The sequence below is a fragment of the Taudactylus pleione genome, unplaced genomic scaffold, assembly GCF_031769625.1.
Source record: "Taudactylus pleione unplaced genomic scaffold, aTauple2 ptg000378l, whole genome shotgun sequence".
Classification (NCBI taxonomy): domain Eukaryota; kingdom Metazoa; phylum Chordata; class Amphibia; order Anura; family Myobatrachidae; genus Taudactylus; species Taudactylus pleione.
The window spans coordinates 5,465,502-5,486,548 of NW_028284779.1; the positions used below are offsets into that span (position 1 = coordinate 5,465,502).

The 21,047-nt window shown below is 43.4% G+C and overlaps 1 protein-coding gene across 1 annotated transcript in view; it reads left to right on the top strand.

Moving 5' to 3' along the window:
* The window catches only part of DNAH8 (dynein axonemal heavy chain 8), a 521,770-nt gene that overhangs the window by 125,094 nt on the left and 375,629 nt on the right, over window positions 1–21,047 (top strand). Inside the window, exons 17-20 of the mRNA XM_088445337.1 lie at window positions 2,300–2,487; window positions 12,834–12,914; window positions 13,000–13,116; window positions 19,364–19,483. Of these exons, the coding sequence (XP_088301463.1) occupies window positions 2,300–2,487; window positions 12,834–12,914; window positions 13,000–13,116; window positions 19,364–19,483 (506 nt within the window). The remainder of the gene's footprint in view (window positions 1–2,299; window positions 2,488–12,833; window positions 12,915–12,999; window positions 13,117–19,363; window positions 19,484–21,047) is intronic.

Genomic DNA, 21,047 nt, shown 5'->3' on the forward strand with positions numbered 1-21,047 from the left:
AGAAGTCTACTCTAATTCCGTCTCGGAGGATTCTGCACCTCGGAGCCTTATTGGTCTCGGAACAGCAGAGGATCTTCGTGACGGAGGCAAAGATCTCTGCTTTACAGTCGAGGTTGCACAGTTGTCTGCTCAGTCGCCGGGTGTCTCTACACTCGGCGATGAGGTTACTGGGCTCCATGGTGTCGGTGTTCGACATGGTGGAATATGCCCTGTTTCACTCCAGACCACTGCAGCACCTGATTCTGTCCAATTGGAACGGGCTGCCGCAGTCTCTGAAGTCCCAGACAATTGTGCTCACCCCGGAGGTTCGCCTGTCCCTTGCCTGGTGGTTACAGACGACCCATCTCAGCGGGGGACGTCCGTTCTGGGTTCCAAATTGGGTCCTGTTGACAACGGACACCAGTCTTCGGGGCTGGGGAGCAGTTTTGGGTCCACACTTGTTCCAGGGCAGGTGGACGCCGACAGAAGCGGAGCTTCCAATCAATATCTTGGAACTCCGTGCGGTCTTCAATGCTCTCCAGCAGGCACATCGGGTTCTCCAGGGTCGCCCGGTACAGGTCCTGTCGGACAACGCTACCACCGTGGCCTACATAAACAGGCAAGAAGGAACCCGAAGTCGGGCGGCTCTCGTGGAGGTCTCTTGGATCCTGGTATGGGCAGAGCGCAATCTTCCGGCCATATCAGCGGTCTTCATCCCGGGAGTGCTAAATTGGGAGGCGGACTTTCTAAGTCGCCAGGACGTTCATCCGGGGGAATGGTCCCTGCACCCGGACGTTTTTCAACTGCTGGTGGACAGATGGGGTCTTCCAGAGATCGACCTCATGGCGTCCCGGCACAACAAGTTGCCGTTGTACGGGTCTCGCACAAGAGACGAAGGGGCGTCTCTGGTGGATGCTCTGTCCCTCCGGTGGACGTTCCGGTTCGCATACCTGTTCCCTCCGGTCTCCCTTCTTCCACGGGTAATCCGGAAATTCAAACAGGAAGGAGGGACGCTCCTGTTGATAGCTCCCGCGTGGCCCAGACGGCACTGGTTCTCAGACCTTCAGGGTCTGTCCATGGACAGTCCCCTGCGGTTGCCTTCTGTCTCAGGGTCCTTGCCTTCACCCGGACCTGACTCGGCTGTCTTTGACGGCGTGGCTGTTGAGACGGCCATGCTGAGGTCCCGGGGGTTTTCCAGCTCTGTAGTGCGTACCATGTTGCGAGCTCGGAAACCGTCTTCCGGGAGGATATACCATCGCGTGTGGCATACGTTCTTCCAGTGGTGTCGACCGAGAGGTTATGCACCGCGGGAGTTTCGTCTGTCTCGGATTCTCGCCTTCCTACAAGCGGGACTAGATCATGGGCTTCGCCTTGCTTCTTTGAAGGTACAGGTTTCGGCCCTGTCTGTCTGGTTTCACCATAGGATTGCTACAATCCCGGATGTGCGCACCTTTATGCAAGGTGTTCTCCGCATTCAGCCGCCCTTTGTTCCACCTGTGGCACCTTGGGATTTGGCTGTGGTCCTGAGGGCTCTCCAAGGACCGCCGTTTGAACCACTGGGCTCAGTGGATCTTAAATGGTCGACAGCTAAGACTGTTTTCCTTCTGGCTATTGCTTCGGCCAGATGTGTTTTTGATTTAGGGGCTCTTTCTTGTAGACCCCCTTTCTTGGTTTTTCATGGGAACAGGGCAGTGCTCCGCACTCGGCCCGAGTTTCTTCCCAAAGTTGTTTCCCAGTTTCATGTTAACGAGGAAATAGTTGTTCCGGCCTTTAATTCTCCTTTCTGCACAGGAGCGTCCCCACCCTTAAAGGATACTGCTTTGGGACATCCCCAAGGTATCCTGTGGATACCCTATGGACCCTGAAGTAGAAAATATGAGATATGGTAAGAACTTACCCTTGTTATCTCTATTTCTACGAAGTCCATAGGGTTCCCCAGGACTCCCGCCCTGTCGCACCTGTGCTGCAGATGGGCTTTGCTCTGGTCACCGGTTTTTCCGTCTCCCTCTGGTGAGAATGTGATTCTTGTGTGTGTCCAGATCTTTTTTCTCTCTCTTCCTTCTCCTCCTCCGGCCTATGGCTTGGTAACTAACTGAGGTGCCTTGGCTCGGGGGCGGGGTATAGGAGGGGGACCTAGTGCACCCTGGGAGGCTGAAAGCTTAACTCTTTGGTGCCCGATGACTGACGTCACACCTATACCCCAAGGTATCCTGTGGAACCCTATGGACTTCGTAGAAATAGAGATAACAAGGGTAAGTTCTTACCATATCTCATATTATTTTTGACAGATTCTTATACACTTGTCTACTTTTGTTTGAAGCCCTGCAGGCAACATTGATGGTCCGTCATCCAAAGACAGGGAGGATGCTTGTTAATTTTGATCCTAAATTTCTAGAAACTGTACGAGAATCAAAGTGCATGATACAAATGGGGTTAGATATTCCAGAGCAAGCAAAGAGACTTTTGAGTATAGAAACAACGCTGAAGTCAAATTGTCTCCAAATAGAGGTAAAGTAATTGAAACTATGGAAAGCTTAAAGTTGTGGCTGGTGCTTGTACACACCAGTGTTATTTTAATAAGATGTAGGTTATTAGGTGCTAGAAATAAGACAATATTTAATAACAATAAAAAGAAAATTACCCTTATAAAAAGGGAATATAAACCGTTAAAACTTCAATAATACAAGTAAGAATATTAACCTTATAAAAGGGAATAAAAACACTTCAAATTACAATAATAAAAATACAGCATAAATGTGAGTGCAAATAAAAAAGTTCACACCAACTGTATAAACCTTGAGCACTAGACCTAGGACTTTCGGATGTTCTCAAGGAATGAAGATCTGGTCCCCAATGCTTAAATACTGATGTCCTTATCAAGGGTTCACATAGTCACATCCAACGTGTTTCGATCTGCATCTGGGTCTTAAGGCATATGTGAAGTGTGACATGATGGAGCTTAATACCCACATTGTGATCAACTTCCTGTTTGGGACTTCCCATCAGGAAGTCTGGTTTTTCTACAGATACAGATAAAGTGATGGGGATAAGCTCTATATAATTACAAATGGGATCCGAAAGTTCTTTTCAAAAGGGAGAAAAAAAACCTGAAAAGACAGCCGGGCCGGAAGTGACCTCACTTCCTGGTTTTCATATATATCCATCTGAAGTAACCTTCCCCCAATGATGTTTGAATAGTTCCTATCTGCCCCATGGGACTAAACACTTCCGGTAACCCTTGGGAGTGCAAGGCTGTAGATATTTCGGGGGTCAGTGTGCGTCTGTCGGTCGGTGCTTGCGGCTCTTCCAGTTCCGCCAGAAGTGAGGTGTTGTGATTTCCCTAACGCTGGTAGTACTTCCGGTTTCGCCGGAGGTGCGGTATAGTGGTCTCCTTGATCTGCCCGGCCATCTTACTTGAGGTATACACTCCTAACAAAAGACGTTTAGTGATAATCCAGAACTGAAATGGTATTTTGTATATAGTTCCATGAGTTTTGGATACCATGGGCCGGATGTAATAGGGTGCGAGTGTTCAGTGAAAAACCAACAACTTTTGAGTTCAAGGCTATTACACTGTGCGAATCTGTGCGAGTACTTGCCTATATAAACTCAGACATTTTAATGCAACTAGCATTAAAAGGTGCGAGTTGTACAGAAGCCTTCACAGATCAGTGAGATCTGTAAAAGCTTCCGTGTGTAAAAAAAAGAAGTAACAATAAAAATTTTTTAAAAATACGTACCCCCACCCCCACAATAATAACCAGCATTGAGCTTTGTAAAACCTGTCCTGGTTGTGGAAATACAAGGGAAATAGTTTGAAGGGGTCCCTTTTATTTTAAGAACCAGCACAGGGCTTTGCTGAGCCGGTCCTGGTTGTGGAAATGCAAGGGACAAAATGAGTAGGGGTCCCCTGTATTTTACATATGCACTCTTTCTATCGGGGGAGTAATGCCACAGCCAGGAGAACCCTTTCACTGGGTCCCCTGGCCAAAGCATTATCCCTGACCGTTAGTCAGCCCAGGCCGGGGATTCCTGGGGAAGTGGGGACACCCCGTGGATGCCTACATGGACTGAAGAGGACATGATCTATGCTAGGAATAGGTGAGTATGGATTTTTTTTACAGGTGTCCTGGATTTCTATATGAAAAAGTGGACGTGATGGCTACAGGGATACTAGGTGTTAGGAGAAAAGTGATAAGGTGCCAGCCAATCCGCTCCTAACTGCCATTTCACAGGCTGTTTTTGAAAAATTACTGTTGGGAGCTGATTGGCTGGCACCTTATCACTTTTCACTCTGTCTCCTAACACTACTTAGTAAATAGGCCCCTGAGTGTGCATGTATGCTAATAAAACTTTACTGTCACGGTGTGTATCCTGTTTGTTTTAATATTTATTTTGCAGGTGAACTACAGGTACCAGCAAGCATGTAATACCCCGCATGCTGGTACTTGTGGTTCTCCAAGTACCAGCATGCGAGGGAGGCTTGCTGGGACCTGTAGTTCACCAGCAAAAGACAATATTAGTTAATCTATTTTTTACACAGCACTATACACAATCAACCCGGAACTCACCGGCCAGGGGGGCCGGGGATAGCCCCGGGCTATCAGGGGTGTCCTAGAGAGGGGACCTCTTTATTGGGGGGGTCCCAAACTCCCCAGGAATCCCCGACCTCTCCCTACTAGCGGTCAGGGGTAATGCTTTGGCTGCAGGACCCAGTGAAAGGGTTCTCCTGGCTGTGACATTACTCCCCCACTAGAAAGAGCGGTGCTGGTTAAGGAAAAAACAGGGGACACCCCTACTCATTTTGTCTCCTGTATTTTCACAACCAGGACTGGCTCAGCAGAGCCAAGTGCTGTTTTTTAAATACAAGGGACCCCTACACATTTTCCCCATGTATTTTAAGAACCAGGACAGGCTCTACAGAGCCTGGGGCTGGTTATGGTTGTGGGGAGGGGATGCAGATAATTTTTTATTTAAAAAAAAACCCACACTATTATATATATATATATGAATTAAAAAATTATGACTTAAAAATTATATATATCAATTTTAAAAAATTGCAGACAAAGTAGATGGGGATAAAAGTGGAGCAGAATGGAAGAAGAAAAATATATAAAATCAGATAAACCAATTCAATTCAAATTCCGCATTTAGTCCCTTTGATATAAGTGTATTTAGGTTAAAATCTGAATAATTTCGGTTTTGGCCAACATGGTTTCAACATTCTTCTGTAGCCAGTATACCCTAACAATTTCGAAACCCAGAAAATATTTAGTACTATCTGTAGAACAATTATGAATTTTTTTAAAGTGTTCTGTGATGGAGTGTGGGATAGTGCCTTTCTTGATATTTCTTAAATGTTCACTTAAGACCTTGTGGTTCTCCCCACATATCTTAGACCACATTTGTTTCAGTTAAGTAGATGACATTATTAATATTACAGGTTATGAACTGATTAATTTTATATTTCTTGCCTATGACCTCGAGCTCTTCAACCGTGGAAACTTCACTTTTAACGGTATGGCAGGCTATACAGAGTCTGCACCTATGAAAGTCTTTAGTCCTTATAAGGGTTTTATCTTTTTCATCTAGAGAGCTTTTGACCAATTTGTTTTTAAGGTTGGGGGCCTTACAATATATAAAAGGGCATCGGGGGAATAATACCTTTTAGAAGTGGATCGCCTTGTAGAATCTTCCAATGTTTCTTCACGATTCTCTCAATTTCTTTGTGCTCACAGCTATATTGTGTGAAGACTGTCAATTATTTTTTTTTTCTTGGGTCTTATCTTTCAATTTAGGTATTAAAAGATTTTCTCTTTGTGTTTGATAAGCAGTTTATTTAGCCTTATTTAGTAGTTCTGGTTTGTATCCAATTTGTAGGAATTGTTTTTCCATCTGAGTTATTTATTGTGACAATTCCTTGTAATCCGTACAATTTCTTTTTAATCTTTGGTATTGACTCCTTGGAATCCCCTCAAGCCATTTATTATTATGTTCACTTTTTGTTTCTATGTAGGTGTTTGAATCAGTGTGATTCTGAAATCCCTTTGTGTGGATGAGATGGTCCTTTATGTATATCTCAAGATCCCCAAAATGAATTCAGTACTAAAATTAAAAGTTAAATGTATATATTTATTGTTTATATTGAGCTATTATGAGAATGATTTTCAGTTTTCTTCTGTGCCTCTCCATATAAAAATAATAACATCTATATACCTAAACCATTTGGCCAAGTTTGCCCGCTCATTCAATCTTTTTGCATACCGTTTCCTTTTTCAATACGCTATGAAAAGATTGGCATAGCTGGGGGCAAACTTGGTCCCATGGTGGTACCATGTTTCTGAGGGTAAAAGTCCCCCTTAAAAAATAAAAAAAAATTCAAAATAAAATCAATGCTCTCAATAATAAAACTTTTAAGATCTTCACTCATATCTGTTTCTGATAAAAAATGTGCTATGGCATGTTTTCCCTGCTTGTGATCAATAATCGAGTAGAGTGAGGTCACGTCTGCCATTACTAAAAACATATCTGTATCTCATTCTACCTTTTTCCAATTTCTTTAAAATAACCATAGTTTCCCTTAAATATGATGGCTTTCTCTATACCAGTGGTTGCAGATGATGGCCTATGAAGGAGGAAAGGTTGGTGGTTAGGCATTTGGTTTCTGGGTATTATGGGTCTTTCTGGGGTATTATGTATATTTTTGTGTATGGGTAACACACTGGCATGGAGAGATCCTCTTTCTTTAAAAAAAATTATTCGTCTCCCATTATAGTACCTTTTTTTTACATATTTCCATAACAGTTTTTCCATCACTGATTTTATTTTATTTGTCGAATCACTCATTAATTTTTGGTATGTATTATTTTCTTGTAGTTGACGGATAATTTCCTCTTCATATTTATTTTTATCCATTAAAACAACTCCTACTGCTTTGTCCACCAGTTTCACCACTAGGTTCTAGTCCTCACTCAGTATTTTTAAGGCTACCCTTTTCTTCAATGTCAAGTTACTCATGACTTTGTTGGTTGGTTTCTTATAAAGTTCTTCAAGATCATCCTGAACCAATTGAGAAAAAGTTTTTAAAAAATGTTCTTTTATGTGTGTTGGTTATAAATGAGATTTATTCCTGAACTTGGGTATAGTTTCTTTATCTAATAATTTTTTCTTTTTCTTTTTTTCTAGTGTAATTTTTTTATGGTTAGTTTCCTAACAAATTTCTGCAGATCAATGAATGTTTAAAATGAGCTTACTTTTTTGAGTGGGGGCATATTTTAGTCCTTTCTGTAAAACTCTTCTTTCGTCCTCATTTAGATCCTTAGAGCTCAGATTGAATATTTTAGTACCATTCTCCATATCGTTTCTAACTTCTACAGAGGTAGAGGGTTTGGGGTTGGGTGTATCCTCTTTATGGAATTTCATATTCCTTTTTTTCCCTAATTCCTTCTGGTTCCCCTTTTTTAAGTTTTTTTTTACCCAACCGGTGTTATTTGGTTTGTATCTACCACATTAAAAATAATTATTCATCTTCATCAAAGTTTTTTTTAAAGCACCACAGATTTTGCAGCACCGTACAGAGTATTACAAATATGGCATACAGGTCAACAATTTGAGCAGAATAAGGAATGCATGGATGCAATTTTGAATTTGAGTGATACAAGAAAGACATGTTATACAGAAGAAAATTAATTGATGCCATTTGAATCAAATCGTATTGCAAATGGAAAAATTCAGCCTGCGATGGAGGACGTAGAGTTGACAGACACAAGACAGTGGGGACACATGACCATGCCTGTGAGAGCTTGCAGTCTAGAAGGGGAGTTAGATACATTACGAGGAGGTAGGATGGTGGACTAGTGTTCCATGTGGGAAACTGAGGAGAAGGAGGCACAGGCTGAAGAACAATGGTAGTCATAGGCGACCAGTGTGTATGAATGTACATCTGTTGTCCACTACACCACCAACCCACTCCTAGTGCACCTACAAAAGTAAGTGTAGTAGGAGCCGGTTGGCGGTTATAGTGGTTAACATGTAACTACAGTTGGAGAAAGTACAGGGGTGAAGATTATTGAAGGTTGCGAATGAGTCAGGCATCAGTGTCACACAAGTGGCAACTGTTGGAAGAAAGAGTTGGTAGTAGTGTAGTAATGATGGGTAGGCTTGAAAACTGAACAGTCCACATTGCGGGAGGAAAGGTTAAGACTGGGTAGGAGTGCAGGCGACGTGGTGGTGGAGGCCTAGATAGTACAGAATCCAAGATGGTATCTAGATGGTGTGGATGACTAATGTCAGGATCAGCAGCTTCCAGCCTGAGGCACTGCATTAATTACTGCATTAATTACTGCCTGTCTGTGTGCAGTGTCAGATGCTTGGTAATTAATTCTCCTGTCTGTTCATAGCACAGCTGCACACTGGTCTATCATTAAGGGAGACTTGCTTTGGTTGGGCCTTGTTCCTGTTAAATTTCAGCCAGCTCTTCACTCAATGCCAGTTATAGAGTTTTTTGCACTTCCGGTTCCTGTCTCCTGCTTGTCAGTCAAGTTCCTGAGTCAGTTTAGCTGTGTTTTGTGTGTGCCGTTTATTCCATCCAGGTGGCTCCACCTCCATCTCATCCACGCTTGCTGCTTGTACCATCTGGGCAGCATGGAGCGCTTCCTACCCCAGAAGCGTCTGTCACCATCCGGTGGCTTGTGTCAACCCGGCGGAACCAGGTGCGCAATCTAGCACACCGTCGCCAGTGTCATCCCGGTGGCACTGGTAGCTACTCTGCATTCCAGGTGCGCAACCTAGCACAACATCACCAGTGTCATCCCAGCGGCACTGGTAGCCACTCTGCGTTCCAGTTGCGCAATATAGCACACCGTTACCAGTGTCTTCCCGGCGACACAGGTAGCCACTCTGCATTCTAGGTGCACAAATTAGCACACTGTCACCAGTGTCATCCCGGCGGCACTGGTAGCAGCCCCCCGTTCTTGTTGCATACCTCACCTGAGTCTCATCAGCTCAAAGGCTGTAACGGTTCTGGGGCCCCAGGTCACTATCAGCCCTAATGGCTGCTGCAACAGCTCAAAGGCTGCTTCACACCATTAGTCCCTTGGCCACGACTATAAAGACCACAATCAGCCCCCAAGGCTGCTCCAACAGCCCAAAGGCTGCTTCACATCATCAGTCCCTTGGCCATGACTATAAAGGCCACAATCAGCCTCCAAGCCTGCTCCAACAGCCCCAAGGCTGCTTTACATTACCAGTCCCTTGGCCACGACTATAAAGGCCACAACCAGCTCTCAAGGCTGCTCCTACAGCCCACGGGCTGCATCACACCTCTTGCCCTCGGCACAACTAGTCAAAGCAAACCAGCCCCAAGGCAGCATTGACAGCCCAACGGCTGCAACCAAATCCTTAACCCTTGGCCATGACTAGTACAATACATTCCAGCCCTCAAGGCTGTCATCAGTTGGCTCTACATTAATACCGTTGATTCCTTCCAGGAATCATAACAATTACCAGGCTATTGTGAAGCAGCTAATGCAGCATCCACATTGTTGCAAGCCCTAGCATGGATGCAAATGCAGGTCAAAACTGTCCATGACAGAAGCAGTACCTCCGAGATGCTATGCGGCAGCTTGAGGCAATTACAGCATCTCTCTCACTACCTTCTCCCAACAAGTGTAGGAGATTGCTTTTCTCCCAGCATGCTTTTTTTTTTTTTTTTTTTTACAAATGGGACAGCTATTTAGCATGGCTTGTTAGAGAGGAACTGATGGGATGAGCTTTTACAGCCATAAGAGATGCTGCAGATCACAGGTTCCCAGAGAGCTCAGACACTTTTACAATATTATCAAGATCTTTATGCTTCATAATGTCATACAAATATTAACCCAATATCATATTGGACAACATTGAGTTGACTAAACTCTGCCTGGAAACAGTTGACCTATATGGTAGTTTCTTTTATTGAGAGGGCGCTTCCTTAGTCATTAACTCAAACAAGTAGTTGATGGGGATTGAAGGAATCGCCATAGAAGTCTACTTTTAAGGCCTTTTATATTCCAGAACTATTGTTTAAATTCTAGGATCTGAACTAATGTATTTACTCCCATCCATTTTAGTTAGGCAGAGACACTAGTCTTGGTGCTCATTGTCACCTTCACATTTTGTCCTTGCTTTAGAGACACTGGCACACCAGGGGACCTGATGTCTTATGATTGGGATGTTGTGTGTAATATTGCATCCTATTGCTTTCATTCTTGTTAGGTACAAACAATTCTTTGAGTCATTTTCTGGAACTTGTATATTTATTCATGAGCTTTTCTGTACTAATTGCAACTTTAAATGTAATGACTATCTTGCCGGAAGTACGTTGGCTTTTCAAATCACAGGTTCTTACATTGGGACCCATCTCTCTTTACTTTTAACATATGATATACTACACTGAATTTTGTTTTCCAGTTAACTTTATATGTATACGGTCCACAAACATTTGTTTCAAGACTATAGACATGCTAATAACACTGTACAACAAGGACATACTTTTAATTTGTTTCTTTTCTAAAAATAGTCATAATTTACTAGTTTGAGGTCAAGAAAAATTATTATGAAAACAGAATGTGTTTATTAGCTCTAGTATTTGAGCTACACTAGTTGTGCTTTGCGTACTTCAGTAATGTAGTCATAGTGAAAAGCAATTTTAAAATAATTAATATTTTTTTGATACAACAAAAATAACAGTTCTTTCAATTCAATTAATCGCAAATAAGAACACAAAACAACATACATTAACCTGAAGTATTATCTTAAATAGTGGCCTATTTATGAGTGTGCTTTCTCTTTACTTGTCGCTTGCACTCATTATCTGGGGCATCTCCACCTACACTGATATCTTCCTTCCATTGCTGAACTGTCTTGGTGGAATCGCTCACCTTGTTTGTCACTCACTGTACCGCAGTTGTCAGGGAAGAAATCCAGATCAGAGTTGTGAAAGTGGATTTTGAGTGACATGTTACTGCCTAATTGATGATACTTTTCTAGAAGATTGTTCACAATCTATTGTTACCCAAGAAGCCATGCACAACACTTTTAAAGGGGGATACGTTGAAAATGCCGGCGGACAGGATCCTGGGGATCGAAATACAGACGCCAGAATCTCTACGCCCGGCATAATGCCGTTGCTGCTATCCCGAAGACATCAGGATAGCGACGTCCAGCATACCGACCATCGGCATCACGAACGAAGAGGCTGTGTTAAGTATTAGCTTATGCCGGAGATGGGGAGGTAGGTTTAAAAGCCTCCCTGGGTGGTTTAGGGTTAGGCACCACCCGGTAAGGGTTAGAGTTAGGGTGCAGAAAGGTAGAGCACCACTGGGGAAGGTTAGGGTTAGGCACACCCCTGGAGGTTTAGGGTGCGGGAAGGGGGGGTTAGGCACCACTGGGGGGAGGTTAGGGTTAGTCACCCCCCAGGGAGGTTAGGGTTAGGCACCACCAATGGAGGGTTAGGGGGGGAGAGGAGAAGGATTAGGGTCCTGCGACAACACATACAGTATACCGGCATGGATCGGGTCACTCTGTTTTGTTTTTGAGAAGTCCTGGGATTTTACAGAGAATAGCACAAGGACAGAGGTGGGTATAGCATCTTTTTTTCAAGTGAACAGAACATCTGCAGCAGGTAAGTATGGGTGAGTGAGCAAGGTGTATGTAATAAAGTTCTACTTTCTACGGTGTGTGTGTGTTGTGGTTTCTTACTATTTACAATACTATTACCCCCGCACCCACCGCTCCAGTGGTGAGGGGAAGAGCCCCGGACTTCAGGCTAAGCCTGGGGTGCTCGGGAGAGGGGAGACCCCTTTATAGGGGGGCTCCCCACCTCCCCTAAATTCCCTGGCTTGGGCTGACTGGCTTGGGGTGCGAATGCTTTGGCTGGGAAGACCCAGTGATAGGGTCTCCTGGCTGTGGCATTACACCCCGGATGGATTGAGGCCAGTGCTGGTTTTAAATATAGGGGGCCTCCTATGCATTTTTTCCACCTATTTTTAAAACCAGGACTGACTTATTAGCCAGGTGCTGGTTCCTAAAATACGGGGGGACCCCATTCATTCCCCCCCCATATTTTTAGGAACCAGGACCGGCTGAGCAGCCCGTCTCTGGTTATGCCTTTGGGGGGGTACCCCACGACATGTAAAAAAAAATAATTAACGCTTTTTTTACAGGCAGACCAAAAAAGCAGCCTTCACATATCTCACTGATATGTGCAGGCTGCTTGTTCGGAGAGTTAGGCAGAGAGAACTCGAGTGAGAAATCTCATTCAAAACTTGCAACTCGGGGGAGAAATCGCGATCTGCTTCACCATCGGCCAACTCGCTCTCAGCTAAACTCACTTTATAAATTTGCGAGTTTCAATAGGCTAAACTCACATGAGTTTCGGCGATGCAAATCGAGTTGAATAAAAAAAACTTGATCAGAGTCGATTGTTAGTAAATTTACCCCTTTGTGATGTTGTATTTGTGTTATATTAGGTCTGTGAGTAGTACCCTGTAAGGCTTGTCAAGTGCAATGTTATGCAGAATTAACTGATACCATAACTAAGGGTTGGCCTATACACATAAATTATCTTTCCTAGTGCGTTTCTAATTTTTCTCCCCTGCATGTAAACATACACCTGATTTTTTTATATATATATATATATATATATATATATATATATATGTTTATATATACTGTGTATATATATATATATATATATATATATATATTATTTTTTTTTAATGAAGCTTTATATAATAAAATACAGCATTAATTAATGAAATAGCTTTAGCTGTTGAGTAAAAAATGGCATTTCCAGGTTTTCTTTTTATACGCAGAATCTCCTGAAGATGTATGAAGGCCTTTGCAGTCAGATCCACCCTGCCTTTGTAAATGTAATGGCTGGGAAAGTAAGAAAGGTAAGGAGGAAATGGTTGCAGATTGTACTACTTTTTTTCATATCATTAATTTCAGATTTATATTATTTGATTATTTTATTTTTAGGTGGAGGCCGTTTTACGTCAAGGTCTTATATCTTTAACATGGTCATGTCTTACATTAGAAAGTTTCTTTGCAGAAGTTGAGTCAAATATTTATGCGTTGGATCACTTTTCAAAACAGGTAATACCGATAGTGATAATTTTGCATTGTGATAGCCTACTGTATAAGTATGATTTAACATCAGATTTTAAATGTGTAAACAATAAAAGATATAGAAAACTTTTGTTTTACAAAGGCTCATTTGACAAGGCTTGAAAATTGCCTCCACAAATTTTTTATCTGTATGAAAATGTATTTTCTCAACTTGGTGTTGTTGCTTTGCCAGTTAGTTTTGCTAGTATTTGTGCTTCAAGCTAATTTTGAAAAATATTTGTTTTTTATATATGTATCTAGAAATGTAGGTACCATTAGCTGAAACATGTTATATATATTTGGAGAGGCGAGTGGATGAAGATGTTATGTTACGTTTAGAGGAACTGAGATATTTAGAGTTCAAGATAAATTATTAGACTAAAAAGGAGACTTATGTCTTACCTGGTTAAGTTTCTTCATCAAAGTCCATAGGGGACACAGGGACTACGTTGGAGTATAGGCTTGCAGATGGAGTCTGGGCAACAAACAGTTCATTTCTTAAGACTTCAGAATCCCAGGCTCCCCCTCCGCCATATACCCCAGACATATGTATAAAGTTTGGTGTTGCAGGAGCGTTACAGCGTGGCTGCTAAAGCCTGATTTTTTCTTAAATTTCTCTCTTCTTTCTACTCTGAGCAGGCAGCATCGAGCGTCATAAAGGACGCCCGCACTGCCACTCCACCATCCCCCAGTGCCGGTGGCCTCGGCCGGGTCCTCCTGGCACTCGGAGGATCTCAGCAGCAGCCGGACACCAGGGGCAACACGGTAAGGTGGCTCCCTACTTGCAGGGAGCCGCATTAGCGCTGCTCTCACCGGTGGTGCTGGAGACCACCGGTGGTACTGATAACTTGAGGCCGGGACACCCGCACTCTCGCTAGACCACCAGGGCACTTAGACAGTGGGAGGTCTGCAAAGTAGGCAGCCATTGCCCGGGGGGCTCTATATCAGCAGGTGGAGGTAGGCTCTCCTTGTTAGCCCCTCCCCCAGCCCATGCTGTGATCCTGATTCAGAGCCGGACGCTAATTGCGGTCGTTCGTCCAGAAAATAGGGGTGGCTATTCAAATGAACCGTTCGCTCTTTGCGGTCTGTTCACGCCTCTATGTCTGAACGAGCGAACAAAACTTGCGGTCGTTTTTTTTAAAAATACGCCCCCTGGCCGCTCGCATCCTACGTCATGTCCGCTATTTATTAGATTAATCGAGTACATCGACCAGCGTATGAACTGCTCGCTATTCTTGTGGTTGGTTTTTGCTACCACAATCTTGCGAGCAGTTCTGGCTATAAAATAACCCAGTGACGTGGTCAATGACGCTGCTGTATTAATTATGCACACCCCTAAAACGCCGGTTTTGACCTTTAAGCACGCCTGCCTTCGGATCTCCACTCCCTTCCCCTGTTACCACCCACATACGCCTCATTCTGTCATTCAAAATAGCAGGCATTCGCTATTTTGCGAACAAACGATTTTTCGGCCGCACTGACTGGTTTGCGCATGCGTATTACGATCCGTACGCATGCGCAGTTGGGCAAACATCGCTCGGAGCGAACGAGCGGCCGCTTACGAGCGGCTCTGAATCAGGCCCATAGAACATACACAAAATATATCAGTAAATAGACTACCAAGATTTAAAATAACATTGTTACAATAATCCCAAGGTCATAACACCTCCACCCATTAAAAAAAATAAGTAATTTTTCAGAAAAATTTTACATAAAACCTTCATTCAGTCGCCTCTTTAATTATATTGAAGTTGTGTCATCACAACGTTAAGCAGGTACTTTAAACATAAATACATACTATTGGTGGTGAGAAAGGGAACATGAGCTGCACCTATTTTCACACATGTAATCTGGTATAGAAATGATTTTAGCTCATTTTAATTTATTATAGTGTAACGGTCATGCTGATGTACCACTAATTGCATCAAAATAAAATTGTAAACAAAGATACATAAATATAATAAAGCAAAAAAATATATATAATAATTAAAATATGAATTCAAATTCACAGTGTATTCAGAAGCAGTTAATAGCTAAATTAAAAGCAAGCAGATATACAGGGGTATTCAATTAGCTATTCAATTAGTGGGGATTACACTGGCCACACATCCCCGCATTCGGACTGAATGATGATATATATGACCGTAACTACAACTAATGCTCACCTTTTGTGCAGGGACCGCTGGGCCTGATTCAGAGATTCAGGGACTCTTAACTAGTGCCTTATTTTTTTGATCACCACCACAAGTCATAGTCTTGCGACACTTACCTCTACAAGGGTGCACGCGGATGAGTCAAAGTCTGCCTTTTGGCTAACTGCACGGAGCAGGGATGGACAGAGCCTGACCCACAGAAACATCTCTATCTGCCAACACGCTGCTGCGAGACATCGCAGGCAGCAGCACAGCAGACACCATCCAAAAGTTTGTCCATTGCGTCATCTGCCGCAGCACTGTGTAGAGATTGCTCCTCGCTTGATTCATGAAACAACACAGACCTGCCAGTCTATCACCGCAAAATAACGTAGACGGCAGCACAGAGGACGCCATTTGGCGTCTGAGCATTAGTTCATCACCAACCGCAGTCTAGCACAAAGAAAGTGCATGTTCCTTTGCCACGAGACGGACGGAGCCGACAGACCGCCACACTGTCATCTACCGCAAATCAGCACAAGAAAAATGCATGTCCTTTTGTTACGAGAGAGACGGAGTTTGCAGACTGTTACGTTGTCTTTATTGTGAGGTATGAATCGCAGACCTGGCTATGAGACAGACGGAGCATGAGGTGCGTTGGTGAGTGCGGACAGAGGGCCTGATTCAGACACGCTGAGCACTCACAACCGGGTCGATAGTGGCCCAGAGCGCATGCGCACAACAGAGCTGGCTCCGTCGTGCTCATGCACGAGACCCGGATAGCGATGGTCAAGCCATCGCTCTGGATCTCGTACCAAAGGGGGCGTACTGTTGATGTTGAGTGACAGCACGCCCCCTTTGGTGGGCGGACCGGGGGGGGTGGCTGCCCAGACGGAGGCGTTCCCATGTGAACGCCTCCGTTTGGGGGCAGTCCCATTGACATCATGAGTGATGCCAGTGGGAGAGATTTGAGCTCTGTTAGAGCCGAAATCTCTCTGGGGCTTGCGGCAACGAGACCCTACTACAAGGGTCTCATCGCAAGCCCGATGGTCACGATGGTCTTGACCATCGCGACCATCTTCCTGGCCTCTCGCTATAGCTGTGGGTGGTCAACCACAGCTATGCGAGCGGCCAGGAGGCCGTTCTTAAAAAAAAAAAAGACTGGCCCTGATTCAGAGCGAGCGCTCTGTCAGAGCAACCGGCTCTGAATCAGGGCCAGATTGCACACATTAAACTCACTGTGGGACATTAACTCCATATATCTGCACTGAAATTGCTAGTGGAAAATTGTTCTACATTCCTAAAAACGCATTTCTGCTCAGTGGTCATCAGTGTTCAGCAGGACACAGTCTAATAATTATGCTTTAAATTTGTTATATCATCTACCCGGATAAGGCAATTTCTTTGAAAGTCACCTTACTTTCTATTGATGGAACTTTAACAGATTCAGGCTTGTATGCATGGAGCCATAACAATCTCTGAGGGGTATTCAATATGAAACGTTAACTTCACTGTCGAAGTTAACGTTTCATATGGGAGTTTTTTTTCTGCGTTAAGGTATGGTGCGCGCTCCCGCTTATCCCCGTATTCAATATAAAATTAACGAAAACGGGAAACTCCAAAGTTGGATTTGCGTAAAGTTACGAATTTTTCCTTAAAATAATTGTAAGACCCCCCTAAAGTTGTAAAAACATGGGGGAACACTATGGGTACCCCCGTTTTAGCCTTTAATTAAAAGTCGGGGATTTAAATAGCCGCAGCAGGTGTTTTTTCCCCGACATTGAATAAGTGATGCAGAAGAGCACTTAGGTTATTTTTTTCGTTTTCCCATCAAATTTGGGGTACATGAAAATGGGTACTAGCATATTTTTAAGTCCCTAAAGTAATTTTTTAAAAATTCTGCATTTGTGCACCTGCCGCTATAATTCTATTCTAGAAAACATCTGCCGCATACTTGCAGAATAGCCCTGAACCTATTTCCCTATTGTTAAACAATTTTTTCCCATTTTTTTTTTTTTTTCACCCCAATTTTTAAATTAATTTTTTGGGGTGTCCCTATTTTTTTTTTTTTTACTTTTTTTGACACAGTTCTTTTTTAAATGTCATTCCCAGGGGTGCAGGCTATTTTTTTTAAGCCTGCACCCCTAAACCCCAATTCTGCACTTTTTTTCGACACCTATTCAATGGTGAAAAGTTATCCCCGTTTTTTATCAAAGACTTTTCAAAACTGCGATAAGTCTTTGAAATTGAATACGGTGTAAAAGTAAAACCTGTGATAATGACATCATACCTCCGATATTAACGCAAAAACGATGTTATCGCACCCATATTGAATACCCCTGTCTACCTATACATTTAGCAACTATAACCACAGCTGCTACATTAGGTGTATATGGTGATCCAGATTTATATGTCACTAGTTATCATTTTTTACAGTGTTTATTGGCTCTTTTTTGATGTTTAGTGTTTTTAGACAAATTTTTTGATATGTATATGATATGTATATGTACATTTGTTACATTTGTCAATGATGTCTGTTTCATATTATTAAATTTGTATTTTTATTCAAGTATCTTTCAAGGTATATTATTTAACATTAAGATTTTTTATTTCTGGCACAATTTTTGTATTGCATTCTATTTTTAATTTTTACTTTTTTATTTTTTAGTTTTAATGTAGACTGTAGGTGGTACACAGAGCTGTTGTTTACTGTTTTTTGTGTGTTTCCTTTTGGTTTGCAACCATAAACAGCTGCGTGTAGACACCTATCAATAACATCAAGCATTCTTAGTGTTCCACTTTTCAGCGCCATTGGTTATACATTTCTGTTTTGTTTTTCTGATTCAGAGATTGACGCAAATGCTGTACATAGTGTTCTTGCAGATATATGCTAATGACTTAGCTGATGTCTTGTGCCCAGAGACGCCCCCCACCTCTGGCATCTCACATCTACCGCTTACGTACAAAAACGGGAACATCGATCGCACATTGAACTTCTGAGTAAGCCTATGCTGTCTAAGGCAGAGCATCTCACTTAAGATGCCAGGTCCTCTGTAGCTGCGAACAAATTTGCAAAGGCTCACTAGGGAACGTCCAGTAAATGGCCCTGGCAAGCCTGCATTTTTCAAACAACTCCCCCAAACGCTGACTACCTGTCACTCAGTTTGCAATTAATGGCCTGATTCAGCAAGGATCGCAATTGCAAAGCTGCACATACTCTATAGATATGATGTATGCACGCAGGCAGCTTTGCAATTGTAATCCTTGCAATAATGCTGCATTTGTGATCCCAGCACTGCGACGGATGTTGCAGGCTGGGATCACCATCGTGACCATTGGCGGTTAATGGCCGCGATGGTTGACAGCGCTGGGTGGACGGCTAGCTGAGTAAGCCTCAGCTTACTCAGGCTGGACGGCTTGCGAGCCCAGCAGACCGCATACGTCCACGCAGTCCCTGGGCTTGCCACTCCCAGGAATCAGGGCAGGCATGCCCTATTTTCCAGGAATGCCGACCGCCCCGCACCACCCCTTAAATGCCTCTGCCTGTCACTCAAGCAGAGGCATTCATGGGCACACTCGCAGAATGGGTCCTGTGCACGTGCAGATTCCCGATAATTGGGAATCTGCTTTCAGAAGTGCACTTGCGTGCACTGCTGTATCAGGCCCTAAATCCCCTGTGCGACCACCATCACTAATCTATTGCCACGCCTGCTCTTTGACGCATGTACAGTGGCAAAAAACTGCTACACTGCGTCTGACATTGCGTCCATCTCTGAATCATGCCCTCTATGTGTAGAAACCTTCTTGCAAGAATAATTAATCATCATAGGTATAATTTATGTAGTTTGCTTTCTTCTACTGTACCACAAAATGCATTATAACATTTGCTCCATTTATCTCTAAAATTTACCTTGAATTATATTATATTATAATATCTTTGTACAAGAAAGAACAATAGCAGTAATTGAGTCTATGAATAGCTGAACAAATATATAGTCAAGGTGTTTTTTTATGGCAGATACTTTTTAAGAAAACTGTTAATTGATAAACAAGTAAATGTTTTTTTTTTAGAGAAAAAGTAAATGAATATTTTCTGCTTTCAGCTAAACGATATCTGTACAGCCCGCATCGATATGGTGCTAGAGCAGATAGCAGAGAGCATTTTAATAGCCCTGCCGGATGATGGTCCAACCACAGTACAAAAACTGATTGCTACTAATGAGGTAATGTGTAACATTGTATCTCAGTGTGCGGCTGCTGACTTCTGACTCTCAGAATTAAATGGTATAATGTCACCCCTTCTGACAGCCAATGGCAAGTCATTACAGTAAACACGCAGGCAGGGGCTATTGCATAGTTTCACTCAGGTCGGCCACATTGTATGGATAGAAAAACAGCTGGGTCTTCTCTGTATTCCGAGTTGAATACATCTATGTAGCCACCCCACCCTTATACATAGTCTTGTTGATATTGCTATCATTACTATAAGCGCACATTTGCACCAGATCGTACTTGGTGCAAGATATTCCACTTACACTCCCATAACAAGCCCTCAGTACACTAGCTGGGTACACACTGGAGCGAACGGCAATGGTTCCGATTTTTGGGACGCTTTCCTTTGAGCCCATAACAAGCGATATTGAGCATACACACTGGGCAGTCTTGCCAATGACCGAACAATATCGTATAGTTTCTTCGTATACGATTTATCATTGCTCCTGTACACACTAGAACAATCATCTTTAAGATCACTGGCTAGGAGTGGCCAGAGGTGATGTCTTCAAAGGCCAAATCAGAACGACACGTCACCTTACTGGTTTACCGTACACACTAGACGATGTGCACCAATTCTTTAGGTAGTCCGTGCAGCAGGGCCGACCAAAGTCCATTGCTAACGACCAGCGGGAGCACGCAATTATGCGTATGTGCACTAGGCGATGTAGACGATTTGTTGTTACGAAAAGGCAAATCATCCTGACATTGCCTCAGCATGTACCCAGCTAAACCTACAAGTGATCACCCAGATAAACCCATTCAGCTGTAAGTGGAGATATAACCGAGTTGAGTACTACTCTGAAGCTTGGCCACAGGAGCATGTACATTGCTAAAAAGTAAAAATTGCATGATCCATCCAAAAAACGATGTTGTGTAACCCAAAAAACAATGTTGTGTAACCCTGAATCAGGCCCCACATTGTGCTTTTTTTTTTAAGTTGTATAAAAAAATGCAGCAGCAAAAAACATCACACAGTTTTTACATTATGTTTCAAGTCACTTGGCAATTTTACACTGCTGTATTCAGAATCTGCCCATTTGAATTTCTGTGTTGTCTGGGACACAAGAAGGAGCTGACACTGTCTCTCATTGTCAGGCAATGACTATAACAAGAACTTTTCTTCACTCTTCACATGTTGAAAACATCTATGATTTTTTATCTGTGTTAAGCTGGGTACACACTGGGCCTGATTCAGAGCTGGACGCTCTGACCAGAGCGCTCGCTCTGAATCAGGGCCCTCCTACATGAAAATGGAGCGGCCTTACGGACGCTCGCATAGCAGTGGGGCCGGCTTCAGACGGTAGGCATTCCCATGGGAACGCCTCCGTCTGGCAGGCACGCCCACCAATGGGGGCGTGCTGTCAATCAACATCGACAGCATGCCCCCTTTGGTGCGAGACCCGGAGCGACGGAGAGCTCGTCGCTATCCGGGTCTCGCGCATGCGTGCGACGGAGCTACCTCCGTCGTGCGCTTGCGCATTGGGGCAACGTCGACCCGCTTGCGAGTGTCCT